The sequence below is a fragment of the Balaenoptera ricei genome, chromosome 3 (genome assembly GCF_028023285.1).
Source record: "Balaenoptera ricei isolate mBalRic1 chromosome 3, mBalRic1.hap2, whole genome shotgun sequence".
NCBI lineage: Eukaryota > Metazoa > Chordata > Mammalia > Artiodactyla > Balaenopteridae > Balaenoptera > Balaenoptera ricei.
Genome location: NC_082641.1, coordinates 66832074 through 66858453, shown reverse-complemented (window position 1 = coordinate 66858453; position 26380 = coordinate 66832074). Strand labels below are relative to the sequence as shown.

General features: G+C 40.5%; 1 protein-coding gene across 5 annotated transcripts in view; it reads right to left on the bottom strand.

The window, feature by feature from the left end:
• The window catches only part of VCAN (versican), a 116122-nt gene extending 90038 nt beyond the window's left edge, over positions 1 to 26084 (bottom strand). For 4 of the 5 annotated variants that reach the window (XM_059916714.1, XM_059916717.1, XM_059916718.1 and 1 more), the window contains exons 1-2: positions 25672 to 26084; positions 13696 to 13771 (exon numbers count right to left, since the gene is read on the bottom strand). In XM_059916714.1, the coding sequence (XP_059772697.1) occupies positions 13696 to 13765 (70 nt within the window). In that variant the 5' untranslated portion in view covers positions 13766 to 13771; positions 25672 to 26084. Of the gene's footprint in view, positions 1 to 13695; positions 13772 to 24509; positions 24584 to 25671 lie in introns of those variants that run through there. The other variant, XM_059916715.1, reaches the window with a different exon arrangement.
• Positions 26085 to 26380: the final 296 nt, after the last annotated feature.

The following is a 26380-nucleotide window of genomic DNA, read 5'->3' as shown; positions in this document are numbered from 1 at the left end:
ACTAGTTGGGTAGACAATGTGTTGGTAATAAGAATAGAAATTATCATTAGTGCACAAGGAACTCCCAGTTCATGCAAATATGATGAATAGTAACAGTAGCCTCTAGGTGGAGTGAAATAATGTTAATCAACAAAATGATATGTATCTAACACTTGGTGTATTAGTGCTTAAAGGCATTAGTAACACACATCTCAAAATGGACATGCATTAGAAATGATACAGATGCTAAGGAATGAAGTTTAACTTCAAAAAGATTAGATCCCATTAGGGAGATGAAGACAACAAAAAGATATTTTGTACTTTTTTGCCAAGAAAAGGGGTCCTGAGAAATGAAGGGGTGAAAATTTTATGAACTAAAAATCTCCTAATTTATATTCATCATATGTTCTAGGAAATCCCATCTTCCTTCCTGAAGAATTATAGAATATTAACTTCACAAATAAAAGATTGCTTTTTAAATGGAGAATAAACATCTTTACCATCAACATCAATTATGATATAAATTATAAGACCCTTTATGATTTCTTTTAAAATGAGTTTAAGATAAGTGACTTTCAATTCCTTAATATTTATTACTAAATTACAGTTCTTTTCACAATTTTAGAGGTATAGGGGCAGATATGAGATCCACCTCTATCTATCTGATTGGGAGGTTTCTGACACTTAGAGCATTACTCAATAACTGTGCTGTAAGGAAAAAATATATTAGAACAAACTTACATCAGCAGGCAATTTCCCAAGGGTTATTTATTGTTCTGGATGTTTACAGATACAAGAAAATTAAACAAGAAAATTAAAAGCTTCAGTTGGATGTAAATAAATGTTCATGTAGAATCCCATCTTAACAACAGGATTAACAAAAAGCTGTGTGGCCAAGACTTTTGTGTATGAAATCTTGGGTCATAATGCACTGGGTAACAAGAACTAAGTTTACCAAATCTAAATATTTTAAGAGAGAAATTTAGTAGAAATTTAGAAATTTAGTTCACAGGATAATGTTTACCAACTATGCAAGCTAAAAAAAAAAAAAAAAAAAAAAACTGCTACCTGCAAGAACTTGTCTGAAACTCTGACAACGCAAGAAATAAAAATGAATGCTAACAAAAATTCACTATTCCCGGAGAGACTGGTTCAAGATGGCGGAGTAGAAGGACGTGCTCTCACTCCCTCTTACAAGAACACCAGAATCACAACTAACTGCTGAACAATCATCAACAGGAAGACACTGGAACTCACCAAAAAATATACCCCACTCCAAAGACAAAGGAGAAGACACAATGAGATGGTAGGAGGGGAGCAATCACGATAAAATCAAATGCCATAACTGCTGGGTGGGTGACTCACAAACTGGAGAATACTTATACCACAGAAGTCCACCCACTGGAGTGAAGGTTCTGAGCCCCACGTCAGGCTTCCCAATCTGGGGATCCGGCAACAGGAGGAGGAATTCCTAGAGAATCTGACTTTGAAAGCTAGTGGGATTTGATTGCAGGATTTTGACAGGACTGGGGGAAACAGAGACTCCACTCTTGGAGGGCACACACAAAGTAGTGTGCTCATTGGGACCCAGGGGAAGGAGCAGTGACCCCATAGGAGACTGAACCAGACCTACCTGCTAGTGTTGGAGGGTCTTCTGCAGAGGCGGGGGGTGGCTGTGTCTTACCATGAGGACAAGGACACTGGCAGCAGAAGTTCTGGGAAATACTCCTTGGCGTGAGCCCTCCCAGAGTCTGCCATTAGCCCCACCAAAGAGCCTGGGTAGGATACAGTGTTGGGTTGCCGTAGGCCAAACAACCAACAGGCAGGGAACCCAGCCCTACCCATCAGCAGACGAGTGGATTAAAGTTTTACTGAGCTCTGCCCACCAAAGCAACAGCTAGCTCTACCCACCACCAGTCCCTCCCATCAGGAAACTTGCACAAGCCTCTTAGATAGCTTCATCCACCAGAGGGCAGACAGCAGAAGCAAGAAGAACTACAATCCTGCAGCCTGTGGAACAAAAACCACATTCACAGAAAGATAGACAAGATGCAAAGGCAGAGGGCTATGTACCGGATGAAGGAAAAAGATAAAACTCAAGAAAAACAACTAAATGAAGTGGAGATAGGCAACCTTCCAGAAAAGGAATTCAGAATAATGATAGTGAGGATGATCCAGGACCTCGGAAAAAGAATGGAGGCAAAGATCGAGAAGATGTAAGAAATGTTTAACAAAGATCTGAAGAATTAAAGAAGAAATGAACAGAGATGAACAACACAACTGAAATGAAAAATACACTACAAGGAATCAATAGCAGAATAACTGAGGCAGAAGAACGGATAAGTGACCTGGAAGACAGAATGGTGGAATTCACTGCTGCAGAACAGATTAAAGAATAAAGAATGAAAAGAAATGAAGACAGCCTAAGAGACCTCTGGGACAACATTAAACGCAACAACATTCTCATTACAGGGGTCCCAGAAGGAGAAGAGAGAAATGACCTGAGAAAATATCTGAAGAGATTATAGTCAAAAACTTCCCTAACATGGAAAAGGAAATAGCCACCCAAGTCCAGGAAGTGCAGAGTCCCATACAGGATAAACCCAAGGAGAAACACGGCAAGACACATAGTAATCAAAGTGGCAAAAATTAAAGACAAAGAAAAATTATTGAAAGCAGCAAGGGAAAAATGACAACATACAAGGGAACTCCCATAAGGTTAACAGTCGATTTCTCAGCAGAAACTCTACAAGCCAGGAGGGAGTGGCATGATATACTTAAAGTAATGAAAGAGAAGCACCTACAACCAAGATTACTCTACCCAGCAAGGATCTCATTCAGATTCAAAGGAGAAATCAAAAGTTTTACAGACAAGCAAAAGCTAAGAGAATTCAGCACTACCAAACCAGCTCTACAACAAATGCTAAAGGAACTTCTCTAAGTGGGAAACACAAGAGAAGAAAAGGACCTACAAAAACAAACCCAAAACAATTAAGAAAATGGTAATAAGAACATACATATCAATAATTACCTTAAACATGAATGGATTAAATGCTCCAACCAAAAGACACAGGCTTGCCGAATGGATACAAAAACAAGACCCATATATATGCTGTCTACGAGAGACCCACTACAGACCTAGGGACACATTCAGACTGAAAGTGAGGGAATGGAAAAAGATATTCCATGCAAATGGAAATCCAAAGAAAGCTGGAGTAGCAATACTCATATCAGATAAAATAGACTTTAAAATAAAGAATGTTACAAGAGACAAGGAAGGACACTACATAATGACCAAGGGACCAAGCCAAGAAAAGCTATAACAATTATAAATATACATGCACACAACATAGGAGCACCTCAATACATACGGCAACTGCTAACAACTCTAAAAGAGGAAATCTTAGAGAAAGAAGAACAAAAAAACCCCAAAGTTAGCAGAAGGAAAGAAATCATAAAGATCAGATTAGAAATAAATGAAAAAGAAATGAAGGAAACAATAGCAAAGATCAATAAAACTAAAAGCTGATTCTTTGAGAAGACAAACAAAATTGACAAACCATTAGCCAGACTCATCAAGAAAAAAAGGGAGAAGATTCAAATCAATAGAATTAGAAATGAAAAAGGAGAAGTAACAACTGACACTGCAGAAATATAAAGGATCATGAGAGATTACTACAAGCAACTCTATGCCAATAAAATGGACAACCTGGAAGAAATGGACAAATTCTTAGAAATGCACAACCTGCCGAGACTGAACCAGGAAGAAATAGAAAATATGAACAGACCAATCACAAGTAATGAAATTGAAACTGTGATTAAAAATCTTCCAACAAACAAAAGCCCAGGACCAGATGCCTTCACAGGCGAATTCTATCAAACATTTAGAGAAGAGCTAACACCTACCCTTCTCAAACTCTTCCAAAATATTGCAGAGGGAGGAACACTCCACAACTCATTCTATGAGGCCACCATCACCCTGATACCAAAACCAGACAAAGACGTCACAAAGAAAGAAAACTACAGGCCAATATCACTGATGAACATAGATGCAAAAATCCTCAACAAAATAATAGCAAACAGAATCCAACAGCACATTAAAAGGATCATACACCATGATCAAGTGGGGTTTATTCCAGGAATGCAAGGATTCTTCAATATACGCAAATCAATCAACGTTATACACCATATTAACAAATTGAAGGAGCAAAACCATATGATCATCTCAATAGATGCAGAGAAAGCTTTCGACAAAATTCAACACCCATTTATGATAAAAGCCCTGAAGAAAGTAGGCATAGAGGGAACTTTCCTCAACATAATAAAGGCCATATATGACAAACCTACAGCCAACATCGTCCTCAATGGTGAAAACGGAAACCATTTCCACTAAGATCAGGAAGAAGACAAGGTTGCCTATTCTCACCACTATTATTCAACATAGTTTTGGAAGTTTTAGCCACAGCAATCAGAGAAGAAATAGAAATAAAAGGAATCCAAATCGGAAAAGAAGAAGTAAAGCTGTCACTGTTTGCAGATGACATGATACTATACATAGAGAATCCTAAAGATGCTACCAGAAAACTACTAGAGCTAATCAATGAATCTGGTAAAGTAGCAGGATACAAAATTAATGCACAGAAATCTCTTGCATTCCTATACACGAATGATGAAAAATCTGAAAGAGAAATTAAGAAAACACTCCCATTTACCACTGCAACAAAAAGAATAAAATACCTAGGAATAAACCTACCTAAGGAGACAAAAGATCTATATGAAGAAAATTATAAGACACTGATGAAAGAAATTAAAGATGATACAAACAGATGGAGAGATATACCATGTTCTTGGATTGGAAGAATCAACATTGTGAAAATGACTCTACTACCCAAAGCAATCTACAGATTCAATGCAATCCCTATCAAACTACCACTGGCATTTTTCACAGAACTAGAACAAAAAATTTCACAATTTGCCTGGAAACACAAAAGACCCTGAATAGCCAAAGCAACCTTGAGAAAGAAAAATGGAGCTGGAGGAATCAGGATCCCTGGCTTCAGACTATACTACAAAGCTACAGTAATCAAGACAGTATGGTACTGGCACAACAACAGAAATATAGATCAATGGAACAGGATAGAAAGCCCAGAGATAAACCCACACACATATGGTCACCTTATCTTTGATAAAGGAGGCAAGCATATACAGTGGAGAAAAGACAGCCTCTTCAATAAGTGGTGCTGGGAAAACTGGACAGGTACATGTAAAAGTATGAAATTAGAACACTCCCTAACACCATACACAAAAATAAACTCAAAATGGATTAAGGACCTTAATGTAAGGGCAGACACTATCAAACTCTTAGAAGAAAACATAGGCAGAACACTCTATGACATAAATCACACAGCAAGATCCTTTTTGACCCAGCTCCTAGAGAAATGGAAATAAAAACAAAAATAAACAAGTGGGACCTAATGAAACTTCAAAGCTTTTGCACAGCAAAGGAAACCATAAACAAGACAAAAAGACAACACTAAGAATGGGAGAAAATATTTACAAATGAAGCAACTGACAAAGGATTAATCTCCAAGATTTACAAGCAGCTCATGCAGCTCAACAACAAAAAAACAAACAACCCAATCCAAAAATGGGCAGAAGACCTAAATAGACATTTCTCCAAAGAAGATATACAGATGGCCAAAAGACACATGAAAGAATGCTCAACATCATTAATCATTAGAGAAAGGCAAATCAAAACTACAATGAGATATCATCTCACACAGGTCAGAATGGCCATCATCAAAAAAGCTAGAAACAATAAATGCTGGAGAGGGTGTGGAGAAAAGGGAACCTTCTTGCACTGTTGGTGGGAATGTAAATTGATACAGCCACTATGGAGAACAGTATGGAGGTTCCTTAAAAAACTAAAAATAGAACTACCATATGACCCAGCAATCCCACTACTGGGCATATACCCTGAGAAAACCAGAATTCAAAAAGAGTCATGTACCAAAATGTTCATTGCAGCTCTATTTACAATAGCCAAGACATGGAAGCAATCTAAGTGTCCATCATCGGATGAATGGATAAAGAAGATGTGGCACATATATACAATGGAATATTACTCAGCCATAAAAAGAAATGAAATTGAGTTATTATAGTGAGGTGGATGGAGTTAGAGTCTGTCATACAGAGTGAAGTAAGTCAGAAAGAGGAAAACAAAAAGAGTATGCTAACACATATATATGGAATCTAAGGGGAAAAAAAAAAAAAAAGGTCATGAAGAACCTAGTGGTAAGATGGGAATAAAGACAGAGACCCACTAGAGAATGGACTTGAGGATATGGGGAGGGGGAAGGGTAAGCTGTGACAAAGTGAGAGAGTGGCATGGACATATATACACTACAAAATGTAAAATAGCTAGCTAGTGGGAAGCAACTGCATAGCACAGGGAGATCAGCTCAGTGCTTTGTGACCACCTAGAGGGGTGGGATAGGGAGGGTGGGAGGGAGGGAGATGTGAGAGGGAAGAGATATGGGAACATATGTATATGTATAACTGATTCACTTTGTTATAAAGCAGAAACTAACACACCATTGTAAAGCAATTATACTCCAATAAAGATGTTAAAAAAAAAAAGAAAAAGAAAAAGAAAGAGGAAATCGACAGTAACACAATAATAGTGGGGGACTTTAACACCTCACTTACACCAATGGACATATCATCCAAGCAGAAAATTAATCAGGAAACACAAGCTTTAAATGGCACAATAGGCCAGATAGATTTAACTGATATTTATAGGACATTCTATCCAAAAACAGCAGTTTACACTTTCTTCTCCAGTGCGCATGGAACATTCTCCAGGATAGATCACATCTGGGGTAACAAATCAAGCCTCAGTAAATTTAAGAAAATTGGAATCATATCAAGCATCTTTTCTGACAACAACACTATGAGATTAGAAATCAATTACAGGGGGAAAAAAACCGTAAAAAACACAAACACATGGAGGCTAAATAATACGTTACTAAATAACCAAGAGATCACTGAAGAAATCAAAGAGGAAATCAAAAAATACCTAGAGACAAATGACAATGAAAACACGATGATCCAAAACCTATGGGATGCAGCAAAAGCAGTTCTAAGAGGGAAGTTTACAGCAATACAAGCCTACCTCAAGAAACAAGAAAAATCTCAAATAAACAATCTAACCTTACACCTAAAGGAACTAGAGAAAGAAGAACAAAAAAACCCAAAGTTAGCAGAAGGAAAGAAATCTTAAAGATTGTACCAGAAATAATAGAAACAAAGAAAACAATAGCAAAGATCAATAAAACTAAAAGCTGGTTCTTTGAGAAGATAAACAACATTGATAAACCATTAGCCAGACTCATCAAGAAAAAGAGGAAGAGGGCTCAAATCAATAAAATTAGAAATAAAAAAGGAGAAATCACAACTGACACTGCAGAAATACAAAGGATTATAAGAGATTACTACAAGCAACTCTATGCCAATAAAATAGAAAACCTGGAAGAAAGGCACAAATTCTTAGAAAGGTATAACCTTCCAAGACTGAACCAGGAAGAAATAGAAAATATGAACAGACCAATCACAAGTAATGAAATTGAAACTGTGATTAAAAATCTTTCAACAAACGAAGTCCAGGACCAGATGGCTTCACAGGTGAATACTATCGAACATTTAGAGAAGAGCTAACACCCATCCTTCTCAAACTCTTCCAAAAAATTGCAGAGGGAGGAACACTCCCAAACTCATTCTATGAGGCCACCATCACCCTGATACCAAAAGCAGACAAAGATACCAGAAAAAAAGAAAATTACAGGCCAATATCACTGATGAATATAGATGCAAAAATCCACAACAAAATACTAGCAAACAGAATTCAACAACACATTAAAAGGATCATACAGCATGATCAAGTGGGATTTATCCCAGGGATGCAAGGATTCTTCAGTATACCAAATCAATCAATGTGATACACCATATTAACAAATTGCAGAAGAAAAACCATATGATCATCTCAATACAGGCAGAAAAAGCTTCTGACAAAATTCAACACCCATTTATGATAAAAACTCTCCAGAAAGTGGGCATAGAGGGAACCTACCTCAACATAATAGAGGCCATATATGACACACCCACAGCAAACATCATTCTCAATGGTGAAAAACTGAAAGCATTTCCTCTAAGATCAGGAACAAGAGAAGTATGTCCACTCTCGCCACTATTATTCAACATAGTTTTGGAAGTCCTAGCCACGGCAATCAGAGAAGAAATAGAAATAAATGGAATACAAATTGGAAAAGAAGAAGTAAAATTGTCATTGTTTGCAGATGACATGATACTATACATAGAGAATCCTAAGGATGCCACCAGAAAACTACTAGAGCTAATCAATGAATTTGGTAAAGTTGCAGGATATAAAATTAATGCACAGAAATCTCTTGCATTCCTATACACTAATGATGAAAAATCTGAAAGAGAAATTAAGGAAACACTCCCATTTACCACTGCAACAAAAAGAATAAAATACCTAGGAATAAACCTACCTAGGGAGACAAAAGACCTGTATGCAGAAAACTATAAGACACTGTTGAAAGAAATTAAAGATGATACCAACAGATGGAGAGATATTCCATGTTCTTGGATAGGAAGAATCAATATTGTGAAAATGACTATACTACCCAAAGCAAACTACAGATTCAATGCAATCCCTATCAAATTACCAATGGCATTTTTTACAGAACTAGAACAAAAAAATCTTAAAATGTGTATGGAGACACAAAAGACCCCAAATAGCCAAAGCAGTCTTGAGGGAAAAAAACGGAGCTGGAGGAATCAGGCTCCCTGACTTCAGACTATACCACAAAGCTACAGTAATCAAGACAATATGGTACTGGCACAACAACAGAAATATAGATCAATGGAACAGGATAGAAAGCCCAGAGAGAAACCCATGCACCTATGGTCAACTAATCTATGAAAAAGGAGGCAGGGATATACAATGGAGAAAAGACAGTCTCTTCAATAAGTGGTGCTGGGAAAACTGGACAGCAACATGTAAAAGAATGAAATTAGAACACTCCCTAACACCATACACAAAAATAAACACAAAATGGATTAAGGACCTTAATGTAAGACCGGACACTTTAAAACTCTTAGAGGAAAACATAGGAAGAACACTCTTTGACATAAATCTCAGCAAGATCTTTTTTGATCCACCTCTTAGAGTAATGGAAATAAAAACAAAAATAAACAAATGGGACCTAATGAAACTTCAAAGCTTTTGCAAAGCAAAGGAAACTACAAACAAGACAAAAAGACAACCCTCAGAATGGGAGAAAATATTTGCAAATGAATCAACAGACAAAGGATTAATCTCCAAACTATATAAACAGCTCATGCAGCTCAATATTAAAAAGACAAACAACCCAATCAAAAAATGGGCAGAAGACCTAAATAGACATTTCTCCAAATAGGACATACAGATGGCCAAGAGGCACACGAAAAGCTGCTCAACATCACTAATTATTAGAGAAATGCAAATCAAAACTACAATGAGGTATCACCTCACACCAGTTAGAATGGGCATCATCAGAATATCTGCAACCAACAAATGCTGGAGAGGGTGTGGAGAAAAGGGAACCCTGTTGCACCGTTGGTGGGAATGTAAATTGATAGAGCCACTATGGAGAACAGTATGAAGGTTCCTTAAAAAACTAAAAATAGAATTACCATATGACCCAGCAATCCCACTACTGGGCATATACCCAGAGAAAACCATAATTCAAAAAGACACATGCACCCCAATGTTCATTGCTGCTCTATGTACAATAGCCAGGTCATGGAAGCAACCTAAATGCCCATCGATGGACGAATGGATAAAGAAAATGTGGTACATATATGCAATGGAATATTACTCAGCCATAAATAGGAACGAAATTGGGTCATTTGTAGAGACATGGATGAATCTAGAGACTGTCATACAGAGTGAAGTAAGTCAGAAAGGGAAAAACAAATACCGTACATTAACGCATATATGTGGAACCTAGAAAAATGGTACAGATAAACCGGTTTGCAGGGCAGAAATAGAGACACAGACGTAGAGAACAAACGTATGGACACCAAGGGGGGAAAGCAGCAGTGGGTGGGGGTGGTGGTGTGATTAATTGGGAGATTGGGATTGACATGTATACACTGATGTGTATAAAATTGATGACTAATAAGAACCTGCTGTATAAAAAAATAAATAAAATAAAATTCAAAAAAAATATAATAATTGCTTTAAAAGAAAAATTTCACTATTCCCACCAGATAGTTTGTGGTCTAAATGAATACAGTAAGGGAGAAATCTCTGAACAATGAATGATCAGTTATGTTTCATTCTCTGCCAATAAATTCTGCAGAGCAAGGATGATGCAAATTCTATCTACACAATTTGATCAAACACACACACAGACCTTGGACAAATAAATGTCAGAGTGAGTATAGTGGAATTTATCACCCTCTCACGTATTAATGTCACTCTCTTGTTCATTCATTTACTAATAACTGTGCATGGCTCCATTTATTAATATTAGAGGAATATCCAAATAACTGGGTCAATGCTAGAGAATCAATACAAAGGGTATTTTTAAAGCAAAGAGCTCTTCATGCATTAAAATAAATCCAGAAACCAATAGACAGAGTGTTCATTAGTTATTGACCTTTTGCATGCCTAGACATAAACAGAGAAAACCTTAAGATAAGAGTACTTGTGTTGACTCAACTAGTTACTGCTCTGTGATTCACTATGAACTTGGCAAATCTGTTTCATATGGATCTTACATTTTCAATTTTTACCCCTCACATGAAAAAGTAAAAATGCTTCTGAAATTAGCCCCAAACTAATGACATCTCTTAACAGTGATTACAGATTTGCAAAGAACTTGATGCTTGGGGTAAAGTACAATACAGTGGTTGAGAGCATGGACTGTGGAGCCAGATTGCCTGGGTTCACCTCCAGGCTCAATCACTAAATTGATGTATGATCTTCTACATTAGCTATGTCTCTAAATCTTTTGGTATTGCAGTTTCCTCATTTGCCAAATGGGGAGAGTAAAAGCATCTGTCTCATCAGAGAGCTAAGATTAAAAAAGGTTAACAAAGTAAAATACTTAGAACGAGGCCTAACGTAGAAATCACTCAGTACTGTTAGCTATTATTACTATTTTAAAATACCATCAAGGAGCTATACCTTAAGTGTTTGTTTGTTTCCCTACTGTTTGTATGAGTTCTTTCTTTGTTTTAAGGGGAGGGATAGTTGCCCTGTTCCTCAAGGTTCTCCCACTACTTTCTCTATAATTCCCTCCTATTACTTCCCACCCAAACCAACTCCTTTTCTCTATCTCCTTTCTATGTCTTCCCTCTTCACTGGATGCCGTTGTCCTTTCCTCTCTGTGACCTTCAACGTTTACTTCCTGAAAATGCTGAAGAGGACAGCTCCTGGGCTCTTGGAGTGGTGGAGCCTAGACTCTGATGGCCAGCCAGGTCATTCACTGTGGTAGTCACACATTGTTTATTTATTCATTCACTTATTCACTCAACACATAAATTGATTAAGTGCTAGCAGTGTGTCAGGAACTCTGCTAGAAAATAAAAAAACGCTCTCTTGAAACTACACACCCCTTGGGAAGAAAAATGAAGAATAACTTATCATAGCTATTATAGCCCATCTATTATGGGCTATAATAGATGTCACAGCACAGGGGACATTGGGAACATAGAGAAAGGGCTTTTAAATTGGCTGGAAAGGGGAATGAGAGGTGGGAACCATCTCAGAAGTCAGCTCATCCTTGATTCCTCTGTTGCCCTCACCACCCCACATCCAATCCATTTGTTGGTCTGAATCCTCCATCTCCATGTATCAAATTCACTTCTCTCCAGCTCTTCTGCCACGCCCCATTTCACACACAGGTGACCACAATAACCTCCTAAATGATCTCCCTGCTGCCACTCTTGCTCTCCTACAATCAAATCTACATAGAATAGCAAACATGGAACTTTGAAAACATTCATCAACTCATGTCTTTCACTTGCTGTAACCCTTCAGCGCTTCCTTCAGTGCTTCCTGGAAATAAAATCTAGTCATTTCTAAAGCTACAATGCCCTATATAGATGAGAAATGTAACAGAGGTAAAGCTCACACACTCCTGGGACAGCCTTGGTTTATCTCCCAGTTCTGCTACTTACTGGTTGTGTGGCTTTGAGCAAGTCTCTTAGGTTCTCAGTTTCCTCTATAGATAATGAATGTTTCAATAAGTTAATGTTAAGCATTAAAACTGTTCTTGGCTCATAGGAAGCTCTTTTCTAAGTATTAGATATTGTTACTACTTATATGAACTGACCTCTGACTATCTCTCTGTCTGTATCTCCAACTTTCTTCTTGATCACTGCTCTCCAACTACAGTGAACTTTCTGTTGTTCAAACACACTACCTAACTTGGGCCAGATCTTAGCTGGCTGGCTTTTCCTCATCATTCCCACATCAGTTTAAGTATGACTTTCTCAAAGACGCTTTATCACCCCCCTGCCCCCCCACCCTATGCCATTTCCTATGATGTCATTCTGCTTTATATTCATCTATTCGGAAGTACTTGGATTGTTTGTTTACTTGTTTATCGCTTACCTCATGTAACTAAGGAGATTAGGTTTAAAGAAATCCAAGACAATGTATGACTCATCCACTGATATATCCCTGGAGACCCAGACTAACATGTAGCACATAGAATGTATTCAAACAATGCTGTCAATGGATGGAAAAATGAACGGATAGGTGGAAGGATGGATGGATGAATAGATGGAACGATACTTAAATTCTGAGTCTTAAGAATGAACTGAAGTGGAACTGTAGAGAACAAGAGAAGGGACTGTCAAGCAGAAGGAACTGCATGTAAAAAAAAGGGAATAAGAAGGTCTATGAATGGAATTGTAAATTCTTGCAGAGACTCAGAAGCATAGAGTGAGTATGAGAAAGAAGTGGAAGCTGAGTCTGGAGAGACCCTTGATGGGAGCAGATCACTGAAACTCAGCACAGTATCTTTTTTCATAGACCAGAGTCCACAAATTTGGAATCACAGAACCCTCATTAGATGGATATATAATTTACAGCTAACAAAAACAGTGGATGTGTACTTATCCAGTTACTAGAAAGGGGGTGGGGAGAAGAGAAGGGAAGGGAAGGGAAGGGAAGGGAAGGGAAGGGAAGGGGAAGGGAGGGAAGGAAAAAAGAAATGGAGGTGGGGGAAAAACTTGGCTATCAGCCCTCTCTCTATCTTCTTTACTTTTTTCAAACTCTATCCTTCTGAATGTTTAATAGTCTTTTTTTTTAATATAGAAAATTTTTGAGCAGTGTTGAAGAAAGCAGAACTTAAAAATATGCCCAGGCCCACATGTGAGCCTTTTTGCACAGTCTGAAAGTAACCTGGGAAGTTACTGAAAGCCCACTTGCTTCTTTAGCACCTGGTTCATTATTTTGTTATGACTGATTTATTTAAAACCACTGTTTTCAACCTAATAATATTTTAGCTAAAAGTGTTCAGCAATGAATAGATCAAAAATTCATCCTTTATTTTAATGATTCCATAATCCCATTCCATGCCCCAGTACTTCAATTTTTATTTCAATTAGTCCTAAAAAAATTGTTACCACACTCACCTTTCTGTAGTGCATGGGCTGCTATTAAGGTAGAGCACATCCATAAGATGCTCTTTATATTTATCAACATCTTGTCCTAGAAATGAAGAAAAACACAAAGTAAATCATAAGCATTCAGGTTTGTGGGAGGCCATACATCACATTCTATTTGTGCATTATAGGGAATAAGAGTACAAGAAGCAGCTCCTCTTGGATTGTAAAAACAGGAGGAGACTTGCAATAGGAGAAGTTGTCCCAACACTTAAATTATTAGTTTTTGACTCTCACCCAATGTGGTAGTTACCAAAATAATCCCAGAACCCAAACTGGGGACACATAACAATGTGGATGTGTGGGGCAACCACAACAGGGTAGGCTGTTGGAAGAACAATATAGACCACAGCCCAAGTAACTAGTGGCTAGGAGCTGGCACAAGGAGGGAGGGGCGACCACAAAATCTATTTAGAAACAGGAAGTTGGTCATAGATGGAGCAAGAGAAGATGGGGAAGCAACTGAGAGAGATGTTGAAAGAAAGGGATTCACATCAAATGTGAGATAGGAGGAAACCCGTTGGTGGTTCATGCACATGGTATCAGAACAGAGAACAAGGATCTCAGCAGGCTTTTTAAAGCACAAACTCAATTTAGTTTCTAGGAGGCTGAACAAACAAAATAAATATATTATAAGAAGCTGTTAATTACAGAAAGAGCCAGTGCTTGCCATGAGTTTTAAAGCAGTTCCAACTGTCTGAAGGGTAAAGAATGAAAGAAAGCACCCTGTACTGAGAGTCAAGAAACCCTGCCCTGGCTTTGCCATTAATTTATTGTGTGAAGACATTTAACAAATCTGGGTCTCAGCATGGTTCCCTTGCAGCTCAAGTATCTATGAAGCTATCATTATGAGGAGGATAAGTACCATTGTTGGGGACCATCTAGAAATCAAAGAGCTAAGCTCAGAAGAACTGCAGAAGGCTATTTGATCTCCACAGTTATTCCCTTCTCAGTTACATTTAGGACTGTTCTATAACAGCCATTGTTGGTTGGCTATCCTGTAGCCATTCCTCTTTCTCTTTTCTAACAAAACTCTAATTCCATTCTAGTATCTACCCTCCTTCACACAGCCATATACTTTAGTGGAACCTGGGTCAAACCCCAGCCCAAGGGGATGATCCTGATTATTCTATGTCAATTACATTGGTCCCATTTCTTTTGCCAATGACTGGTTTTGGAATGAGTATATGATGCAATTTTGGCCAATGAGATGTGAGAGGATCTTGCGTGGAGGGGTTGCTCCTGGGAAAGGTATATTCATTTTAAGAGGAGAAAAAAGGAAGCGATGGTTGCTTTTCTTCACTGGACATTATCAGGATAGGATATACCTCGTGAAACTGTTGTATCTATCTTGCACCCATGGGTATATAAGATACCCTCTCGGATGAAGCTGAGAAAGAATCAGGAGAGGCAGGGCTGAAGTGCTCAGGCATTAGACCTATAGCCAACCATAACCTTGAACTTTCTTTATAGTAGATAATAAATTCCTTTATTATTTAAACCAATAAAATCAAGGATTTTTGTTGCTTGTTGCTGAAGGCATCCTAACTGACACATATTTGAGTTGGTGCCCTGCATAACTGCCTTAGAAAATATCTAAATTGTGTATGATTTAGAAAACCTAGATTAAAAAGAAGTAAGTGCTATAAGAATGAATCCAAGTCCAATTTGGGCTCAAATTCAATCTCATAATTTATGACAGCTATACCTTTACTCTTGATATTCTTCTCTACCTGATTGCTTTATTTTATATATATTGAAATAAGTGTTAGAACCTTTCTAAAAAAAATTATAAAATTCTAGATATGTCCTGAAGACCATTTTTTTACCTAATACATTATATGTCTCATATTTTCCATCAATAGGCCATTTGACAACTTACAATGAAAAGTATACAGTTGATAATCCTAAAGTAACCTTGATAATTAAGTTTATTTATCATATAATTACTGAGATATGCTAATAGATGTTGTTACACACTAACTGGGAAATTAGGTTTCTACATTTCTTTTTTTTTAATAAGATACCACAGCAAGCAGGAAGTATATACCTGTATCTCAATACTATAACAATATTTCAGGGAAAAATTAAGATATCAATTTCACATACCCTCAGTTTTCAACAAAATGAAATTTTAGATTGTATCATACAATGTTATTAAAGACAGTGTATTCCATGAGTACTAACTGAATCCAAATAAGAAACTTTTCTTTAATTGTGCTTACAAACAATAATCTCCTATTGTCCTTCAAGAAAAATTTTTCTTAATTTTTTTCTTTTTTTTTTTTTCAGGAAACTTTTATAAGCTTAATGTTAAAAGCCTATTTCCATTGTCAAATAGCCCTGAATTCAAGTTCCAAATCTTCTGCTTATACTCTGTGGTTTTGGGTAAGTTACTAACTCTCTCATTTCCAGTAGCTATTTAATAGTGAAAAGCAGTACAATGAGAATTGATAAAAGAATGCATATAAAATATAGCTCAGTGATACACAGCATATTCAGTACTCAATATTTATTATTAAAATTTCTAATTCAAGCTTTCTACCAGTGTTCTCTTCCTGGTTTCATATCACTAGTAGTAAAAAGAAAAGTATTTAAAGCTCTTAGATTTGAAAATTATAACCTGGGTTACTACTATAGCTGTGTACAACTTCATGCTCACAGTAAATTGTCCTATAACTTATTTCTATGTGTTCTGAATCATTATTTAGAAACATGTTTTATCTCCTATGTAGAACAGTAGGCTTCTGGAAGGCAGAGCCGGTATCACATTCAGCTTACTAATTCCCACAATATTTCACCCACAGTGCCAGCTTCAGAGTAGACCCTTGAGGTAGGTTTGTTGACCAAATGTGTGACCAATGCCCCTATTTCCTATTCAGAAATACACTTTGAAGAGAAGTGTCAGCACTCTCTTTAAACATGGGTGAGTGGGCCAATTAACACCCGAAATACATTTAATATTTACTGTGACTCAAAAATATCTGATGTTTGTCAATATCTAGAGTGTTGGACCTTATAACAAAAACCAGAGGGGAAGATGTAATCCTGACCAGGAATGGGTTTTCTGCCTCCTGATCTCCTGTCCAAGGCAGATACTCAAAAGTCTAACTCTTTGTGCCATACTTCATCCTTATAAAAGTGGCTTTTTTTTGAGGGAGGGGAGGAAACAGTTCTTCATCTATATAACAAGTATACTCATCATTTGCTCAAGTAAGACTGTCACTAAGACAAGGCTAGGGAAGGAGCCAGTGCATTAAAAGTGCAAGGGAGAGAACAGTCATGTTTTTAACTCTTTTTTTTTTTTTTTTTTAATGTGATGGAACTGCACTTTTATTTTTTTTTAATTTAATTTTTTTAAATTTTTTTGGCTGTGTTGGGTCTTCGTTTCTGTGCAAGGGCTTCCTCTAGTTGCGGCGAGCGGGGGCCACTCTTCATCGCGCTGCGCGGGCCTCTCACTGTTGCGGCCTCTCTTGTTGCGGAGCACAGGCTCCAGACACACAGGCTCAGTAGTTGTGGCTCACGGGCCCAGTTGCTCCACAGCATGTGGGATCTTCCCAGACCAGGGCTCGAACCCGTGTCCCCTGCATTGGCAGGCAGATTCTCAACCACTGCGTCACCAGGGAAGCCCAGTCATGTTTTAAATACATTTGCAAAACTATGTTTAAATAAGTTGCCAACATTTAAAAATTGGAGAGTTCACACTAAGTCCCAGATCTCTGCCTTCTTTTGCAAAATCAGACCTAGCAGCTCAAGGTCCATATTCTAGCTGGCCAATCATTAGCACTAAGCAAGCAGCAGCCTCTGGCCTTGGCTCCGTGCATCCAAGCTTATCACTGGCCCCACTTGGCCTCTCATCCATTTCCACTCCATGCCTGTTCCCTGTAGTCACCAGAGTTTGCAACTCAAATGCCCACAGTTCTGACCTCAGAACTATATTTCCATTGCCTCTTCCTTAGAGTCCAGGGATGTCATTCCATTTCTCTAATTTTTATAAGACTGTGTTCATGGTCATGGTTGTTAAAGCACACCGTTTGCCTTCTTTGATTTTACTAAATGAGAAACTTTCTGGAGCTTCTTTGTTTTTAGCACCACTCCGACCCCCATCTCTATTCTTCTGCTCTTCTGTGTGGGTCTTGTAAGCATTATTTGTTAGTGATAACGAGTCTGTCTGCACAGAAAGACCTGGGAGATATGACAGCCAGTGCCTATATTTAGTCTTCTATTCCAGTGAAGTCAATGAGAAGAGGAAAAAGTCATTGAACAATCAAGTCACAGCTGACTGAAGCTGTTTAATTGCCTGGGAGACACAAGAGACAAGGTCAACAGGATTCCCATCCATAAGAGATGTCTGCAGAGGGGATAACGGTCAGGCCGGTGATGGGCTACCTCAGAGAAAGAGAGATCCAAGGTTCTAGTAAACAGATATTTAGTATTCTCCCTTGATCTTGGGGAAGCTCCACTGAGCAAAGGGTGACTTAAGGATGCAGACACAGTGGTTTGTGTTCTAGTTTTTGAATTAGTTACCCTAGACAACCAATTGTGCAGGATACCTCAGCCACAAAGTAGATGTAAAGAGCATTGTCTATCATGTTGCTACGGAGTGCTTTCTCAAAGGAGGAAACGCTGTAATGCAGAGAGAGATATCATGGTTTAAACATGAAGTGTCATGAATCTGCTTCACAGGAATAATGGCACCACGTGAATATACCACTAACATGTGACTGGATTCCTGCACCTGGACTTGGCTAAGCTTTTTCATGTCATTGCTCCTTAGTATTGCTCTGTTCTCTGCCTGGTGAACCTGTTCCTCCTTGATCTAAAACACACTGCACTCTCCATTTCCATTCTCATGCTCTATTTACATCATAGCACATCTCCCCATTGTATATGAATATTTGGGAATTGCTTTTCTCTACCCTCCATAATATAAGCTCCAGGAACGTAGCCTTTGATGTTTTGTTCACTGCTGTATCCACAATGCCTAGGACATGCAGTAAATATTTGTTGAATGAATGAATATGCCCATTTTGTACATAATTGGGTGCATATTTTACACTATTTGGTACATTACTTTCTTCACTTAAAACACAGTTTATCTCAGAGAATATTCTGAATCAGCTAATACAGTGTGTCTGTGTCATTTTTAACAGCTGCATAGTTTTCCCCTAGATAAATGTAGCATCTTTTATTTTACCAGTTCCTGTGATGAGCCTTTAAGGTGTTTCCAAATTTTTGCTATGAAATAATGCTGCAAAGGGCATCCTTGGCCATTTGTTTTGGGTGACATTCATACCAATGTCTATATGACAATATCTAGAAGAGGAATTGCTGGGTCAAAAGGTATATGCATTTAAAAAAATTTTTGATAGCTATTACCAAATCACTTTCTAAAAAAGATGAACCTATTTACATATATGAGAGATCCAGTTTCCCCACAACTTGACCAACACAAACTTTCATTGAACCTTTTTTATCTTTACGGCTCTGATTGATGAAAAAATGGTGCAGAATATCATTGTTGTTTTAATTACTATTTCTTTAACTATGAATGAAACTGAGCAATTTTTCAGATGATTTTAAAACATTTATTTTTCTCTTTCTGCCAGCAGCCTGCATAAAACATTTGCCAATTTTTCTTTTGGATAGATTGTGGTTTAGTTTTTGTAAAAGGTCCTGGCATATCAAAATAGTTGTTAGCTCTTTGTCTCTCATATTTTGCTAACATTTTCCAGATGTGTTATTTGTTTTCATGTAAATAATTTAATTGTTATTAGTCAGATTTATTAATCTTTTCTAGTATGGCTTCTGGGTTTTACATTTTCCTTAGCACGGGTTTCACCTTTTCCTTAGCATGGGTTTCACCTTTTCCTTAGCACGGGTTTCACCTTTTCCTTAGCCCGGGTTTCCTTACTCCTAGATTATTATTTTAAAAATCTTATAATTTCCTCTAGTTATTTTTTTAAATGTCATTCTCTACATTTCATATTAGATCCAACTTAACTTTATTTTGGGATAAGAAATGAGGTAAAGATTGACTTGTATTTTGAGTGAACCAATCCACTGTGCCCAATCCATTTATTGAATAATTCTTCATTTCCACTGAATTTCCGTGTTCGTTTGAGCCTATTTCTGGACTCTGTCTTCTGTTCAATGAAACTAGACAATTCTTTTTCTATTTAAATTGAAGTATAGTGGATTTAAAATGTTGTGTTAGTTTCAGGTGCACAGCAGTGATTCAGATATATAGATATAGATATACACATATATATATTCTTCTTTCAGATTCTTTTCCATTACAGGTATTACAAGATATTGAATATAGTTCCCTGTGCTATACAGTAGGTCCTTGTTGTTCATCTATTTTATATACTGTTGTGTGTATCTGTTAATCCCAAACTCTTAATTTATCCCTTTCCCCTTTTCCCCTCTGGTGACCCTAAATTTGTTTTCTATGTCTGTGAGTCTATTTCTGTTTTGTAAATAAGTTCATTTGTATTGTTTTTTTTAGATTCCACATACAAGTGTGAAACTAGACAATTCTTAAAACAGTATGTACCTCTCTAATACATTTTGTAGGTTTAGTAGGAAATACATGATTTGGGCAATGCTGTTATTATTAAGATCATAGAATTAGATCAATATGAGCCCCAGGGATATATCTTAACACCATTTATTTGTGGAGTTCTCATTTATCAAAGCCCTTTCACAGGTATTCACCCTTTTGATGTTTATAACTGCATATCCATTTAATGGATTTTTGACACCAAATGTCTAAAAGTTGTGTCTAACCTGGTTTTCTCAACTAGGAAATGCAGCTCAAGCTTTCTGATTCTAAGCCTAATGCTCCCTCCACTACACCACAGGTAATACCAACTCAGTAATTTAATAATAAAAACATTATAACTTACATATTATATATGTGTTTATCATAAACTATGTAATCTCATGTTTATAGACATAAACACCTCTTAAAATTCTTAAGAAGAATGAAGTAGGACGTACACAGAAAAAAGAAGGATGTATACAGAGAAAAAGGTAAATTTAAATGTAGATCTGCATTTACACCCTTTTAAAGATGATAGATCTATCCAGAGGCATTTCAGGGAAACACAACAAACAAACACATTACATAAGGATGCTTTGCACTGACCACTGAAATAGAGCCACCCCTGGCACATTCAGTGATAAGAACACGGCAGTCAAATACCCTGGAGAACATATACATAATATAAACATATAAATGTATATATATGTAATTAACCACATTTAGGCTACCAGAGGAAACTGGCAAACGTTCACTAACTGAAGTGGAGCTTGGCCAAGACATTTATCTCTACTTCTCCTTGTTCTGATTCCAAATCAGAGAGAGTACGGGCCTTGTGTTTTCTGGTATAGTACAGACCTATGCAACAATCAGCATGTTTTCTCATACCAGAGCCAGTAACCCCCAACAATGAGTATTTGTGAGTCCTAACTGGTTTCTCTAGGTGGGTGGTGGAATAATAGCCTACTACAGTCATTCATTCTCTTCCTCAAAAGAACTATGGGTCTGGAGAAGTTCTGTTCAGTCACAGGGCAATATCTCATTTTAAATACAGTATCTAGTGATGTTTGTCCATGAATAAAGTTAACAAAAATGTTTGAATCCCACTAGGCAAAAAGAGCTTATTTATATGGCTGTTGGGTGACAGTATTGGTTGATCTTTGTGCTCTCAAAGGCTCTGATGTTCAATTACTGACCAATCATTAACCACAAAGTATTTAAGAGTAATAATGTGAGGAAAGAAAGAACAATGACCATATCTTTAACATTAATCATATTCAGCCTTAAATTAACTTTTTAGGGCCTTTCCAAACAATTCACAAGGGTGCAGACATAGGTATCTTAGGACAGCACAGGTATTTCCTTCCAGTTTGTAGGCACAGAGAAAAAGAAGAAACCTATGTCTGTAAACATATATAAATCTAGGGGGATTCTTTTCAAACTTTAAATTTGAATTAAAGTTAAAATTAAATTTAAATTCTTTTTAAACTTTAAATTAAAAGCAGGAAATACAATTTAGGGCTAACTTTATATTTCTTTTTTTTTTATCTACTAAGGAAAACAAAGCGAAACTTTGAATTCTTACACAAATCTTCAGCGACTGTCTTGAATCTCCTCCTTCTTCCCACCACCCACAAGACGAAGGACCGTGGACTTCCTGCTGGAGCAAGTAATTGTTCAGCCACTTTGGAATCCATGCCTTTTGCAGTTTGGTTGGGACAGGCACATACAATTGTAAAATCTTCCTTTTTTTTACATAGAACTCAGAACCAGAAGTCAGCCTCCGAGACCTTCTGCTTGATATGCCCTCACATCCCAAGTTACATATTCCCCAAACTGGAACAGATCTTATCTCAGAAAACTAGTTGTTGCTTCCATTGACGCCTTCCTATTTTTATATTAGACTCAAAACATCCCATTTTAGGTCTTTAGAGGAATATTTTCACTCTAGGGTTGGCACAATTGCCAAGCAGTGTTTAAAAGAAATTAGGTCACAGCTTTTAGGAGTCAAAAAGGAAGGGAAAGGGGATCAATTAGATGTCAGAAATGGAGATGGAATAGATCATTAAAGCTCTGTTCTTCCAAGATAAAGCGAAGAAGTAGGAGAGTCTAAAATGTAGCACTAAGTGGCAGCATCAACTCTGAGCCGCATTCCCCCTAGTCACTCGCTCAGTGATTTCATAAATATGAGCTGAGCTCCCACTATGGGCCGGGCCCGAGCTAAAGCTCCTGATGCGAAGGGACCAGGGTTACACTCACAGCCCCTAAGGTTTGCGCTCATGGAATCTATCAGTCCTGTCAATGGCAATTGTTTGCCATGCTAGACGAACTCTTTAGGACGTATGGAATGTGATTATCCTGTAATTGACTAAAAGTGATCTTTAAAGTCAATGTATGGATCACAGAATAAACTCGTCTCATATTTCTGCCAAAAATGTTTGTTTGGAGTAAATCTACTTCTTTTCTGTCGCAAGGGGAAAACTCCTCCTACCACTCCCAAGAAGCAAGGCAAAAAAAAATTCAAATGGTTTTTTATTTAATAAGAGTGTTTAGCGCCGTCAGGATAGAAGTCTGGTCGGCTCCAGCACCCTCCCGGAGCCTAAGCGCTGGGTGCGCCGCCGCTGCGCTCTCCCCGCCCAGCGGCTCAGCTCTCCCCGCCCCGCCCCTGTCCCGCGGAAGGACTAAAGCCACGCCCCCACTGGCCTCTGGGCGGGGACCCAGGCGGCGCCCCGCCAGCCTCTGCGCTGAGCGACTGCCGGTCCCGCAGTGCAGCTGTCTCCGAGCCCAAGAAGTCACACCCGTCTCGGGCCGGGAGCTGAAGCCCCAGCCCACGTGGCGGCGGCTGGTGAGCCCCGGCGCTGCGGGAAGCGCCCGGTGCGGTTCTTCCCTTCGCGCGGGCTGGGGAGTGGAGAGATGCCCCCAGCCCCAGCCTCTCTAAGGGGCTAGTTCCTCCGCCATCCCTCCCAGCACGCCGCTTCAGTAGGGTTTGTTATCGCTTTGGGGATTTAAACAATGGCTTAAAAGGAGACGCGAAATTTAGTCCAAAACCTTGAAAGGAACCCGGCCGGTCCGCTCCCGGCTGTTTGCGTGCATGTGCCCCGTCTCTGTTCCTTTCTTCTTCCCTTTCTCCCCACCGTCCCTTTCCTTCCCTTCTCTCCTTTTTCCTCCCGGCGCCCTCCTCCCAAATTTCCACGTTCGGCGAGTGTTGTGAAATTGAGAAAATTTAAACGTTGGATTAGGGTCCCTTATTAGGCAATGGTCTGGGGCGGGGCCCTAGCTTTGGGTTCGAGTGGTCGTGGGCCATAGTAAAATTTCCAAAAGTACGGCATTCTGTATGATCTTTCTTAAAGTGACGCCCAAGAAAGATTGAGCGCCAAGCCCCCCGAAACCTGGATCCTCCCTTGGCCACGTGCGTTAGTCCACCAAACTGCAGGCTTGGTCCGGAGTGCCGCGCATGTCTCAGCTGACTAGGGAGAAGGCGCTTCGGCCCTTAAAGACAAGTCTCCTTCCTGGGCCCTCCAAACCCCTAGATTTACGTCGCAGATTCCGAAGTAGAAAACTAACAACTAAAGGGGAAGCTAGGGTGCTCCATCCTTGAATACATGGCTGTGAAAGCGGCTCATTTGGTTTGGGGTGGCGGGGGGCTCGTTGTCCTCCACATGTGCTGCATTTCTCCATCAGGGGGCGCCCACACCCACCAAGAAACTCCCTATTCCTAGACATCTGGGTTCTGCAAGCTCGAAGCACTGCAAGTGGGGGTAGATCCGAAGGAGCGCACCGCCTCCCTCGCTCCTCCCTCCTTGCCAGCCTCCGCGGACAGGGGAGGCAGGGATTTCACACTAGCCATTCATTTGTCAGCCGTGGGGGGAGGGGACGCAGGAGCGAAAGAGACCGAGCAGAGGCTGGAAGAGGGGAAGAGAGGCAGAGAAGATGGAGACAGAGAGGGAGAGACAAAGATGAGAAACGGGACACAGATAGCGAGACTGTCTTTCCGCCTGTGGGTGTGCGCACCGCGGGACAGCTCTCCAGGCGCCGCGTAGATTTCTCCTCCCTCCCGTAGCATCTCCCGGGGACTTGCAGGACTTGCTACGGCGCAGCTGGATCCGAGAGCAAATAGTTTAAGCTATGACACTAGTTTTCTACCTCGCTCTCCGCTGCCTAACCCACTGACTGCTCCACGCCCAGTGACACAGACAGTGAGCCTGGACAACCCTGATGCCCCCCAGCCCTCACGCACCAGGGATGTAGACCGGCGGCGCCCACGCCTCCGCAGGGCAGTGGGGCGCTCCAGCCGAGGGCGTCCCCCGGAGCTGCCGCCACTCGCTCTCCGCCGCCGCACGACCCGCCAGTAAAGTTGCTCAACTAGGGCCGCGGGCTGGGAGGGGGTGGGGAAATGGAAGGAAAAGGAGGACTGCAGTAGTCCGGGCGAGAGGGCTGGTCCTAGAGGCCCCAGATTCGGGTCCCCGCGCCACCTTTGTCTGAAGAGCGATCTGAGCGCTGGTTTGCTCGTTGAGAGCAAAAGCCTCCACTTCGCTCCGCAGGACGAGATAAAATTCTTGCACATCCCTACTGGTTCGGGGCAAGCTTTTCCCGCCCTGGCGCCTCGCAGACCTCCGCGGCGCTCCAAGCACCCCACCCCCATCCCCTGCCCCCTCCCGGCCGGCTCCGGCGCACCGCGCGTAGGACAAAAGAACCCAGGGGCACCGGAGAGAGCCTTGACAGCCCCCGCGTCGCCGAAGAGACGCGGACCGGGGACCCCGCACCTCCCCGACCGGACCTCCTCCCAGAGCGCCCGCGGGCTGAGGGGGTCACGTCCGCGCAGGTCCCGGATCGCCCTGTCAGAAGCTGCTTGGGAGCAGCTTTCCAGGAACGCCGGGCACTGACCACACATCAGGGGCCGGGAACCAGGTGGCCTGCACCAGGGCGGCTTCGGGGACTTGCATGTGGGCAAGTCTTGGTGGTCCCCATTCAAACTTTTGCCTCGAGCAGGTTAAAAAAAAAAAAAAAGGATCAAGGTGCCCCGGGTCCCTCCTCTCCAGCTCAAGACCCCACGACGTTTCTAGGGGTTCTCTGCATTCCATTCCCTCCCTTCCCCCAATTCCATTTGTCCTTCTACTCCCACCCCACCCCGGGCTTCTTTTGTCTGGATCTTTTTCAGCACCAAGGTCCCTCTGTATTCTTCTCTCCAAACATCCTTCTGAAAGTTACCTGCATTTTTTACAGTGCACATATTTTCTTAATTTCTCAGAGCTAGTTCTCTTAGCCTTAATTAAAGCCTTCTACCAATTACAACGTACTTCTTTTTTTTCTAAACTCGATTTTTTTTTTTCCTATAAGTTTTTCTTTTTCTTTTCTTTTCTTTTCTTTTTTTTAAGGGGGAACAAAAGAAACGTGATTACCTTGAAAGGCGGCTTTACTGCAGTTGAGGGGAAAAATTGACCTCAGCGCTGCGCGAATGGGCTCGGCGTTGCCGGGGCGGGTCACATAGGAAGCGCGGTGGCCTGGGGAAGGGTGCGGGATGGTGCTGGAGGATGCGGGAGGATGCGGGGCTGACCGCAGAGCCCGGTCCCAGCGCCTGTCCACAGCACCTAATGTTCGCGGCTGTTGCGCCCGCCCGCCTGGAGTTCCTCCCCAGAAAGGCTCGGGGCAGCTCGCCTGCAAGTTCAAATGCGGGTTGTGACACCCATCATCATTATATCACAGTACCGTCAGCACCGAGGAGGAGACTCAGCGAGGAGGAGGAGGAGGAAGAGGAGGAGGGTTCATTCACAGGCTCCTCGAGCGCTCCGCAGCTGCAGCCACTCCTAACAGCCCAGGCTTGGAAAGCAGGCAAAGGAGCGGAAAGGCAGCTCCCCGCGCTTGCGGTAGGGACCGCCTGCCTCCCTCCCCAGGCACTCCCACCTCTCGGCGTTTCTTCCTGACAAGAAGTACCAATCGGCTTGGGGACAGCAGCGCTCCCCATTCAGCGACTCACTAAGTAACATCGCGCTGTGCGCAAGGAAACCACTGCCTTCCCACCCCTCCCCACCCCCGCTTCCCCGCCCCCCGTGCTGCTAGTTCTGGGTTAGGGGAAAGGAGCCCCCAGGCTCCTGTGGGGCAGGCCAGCAC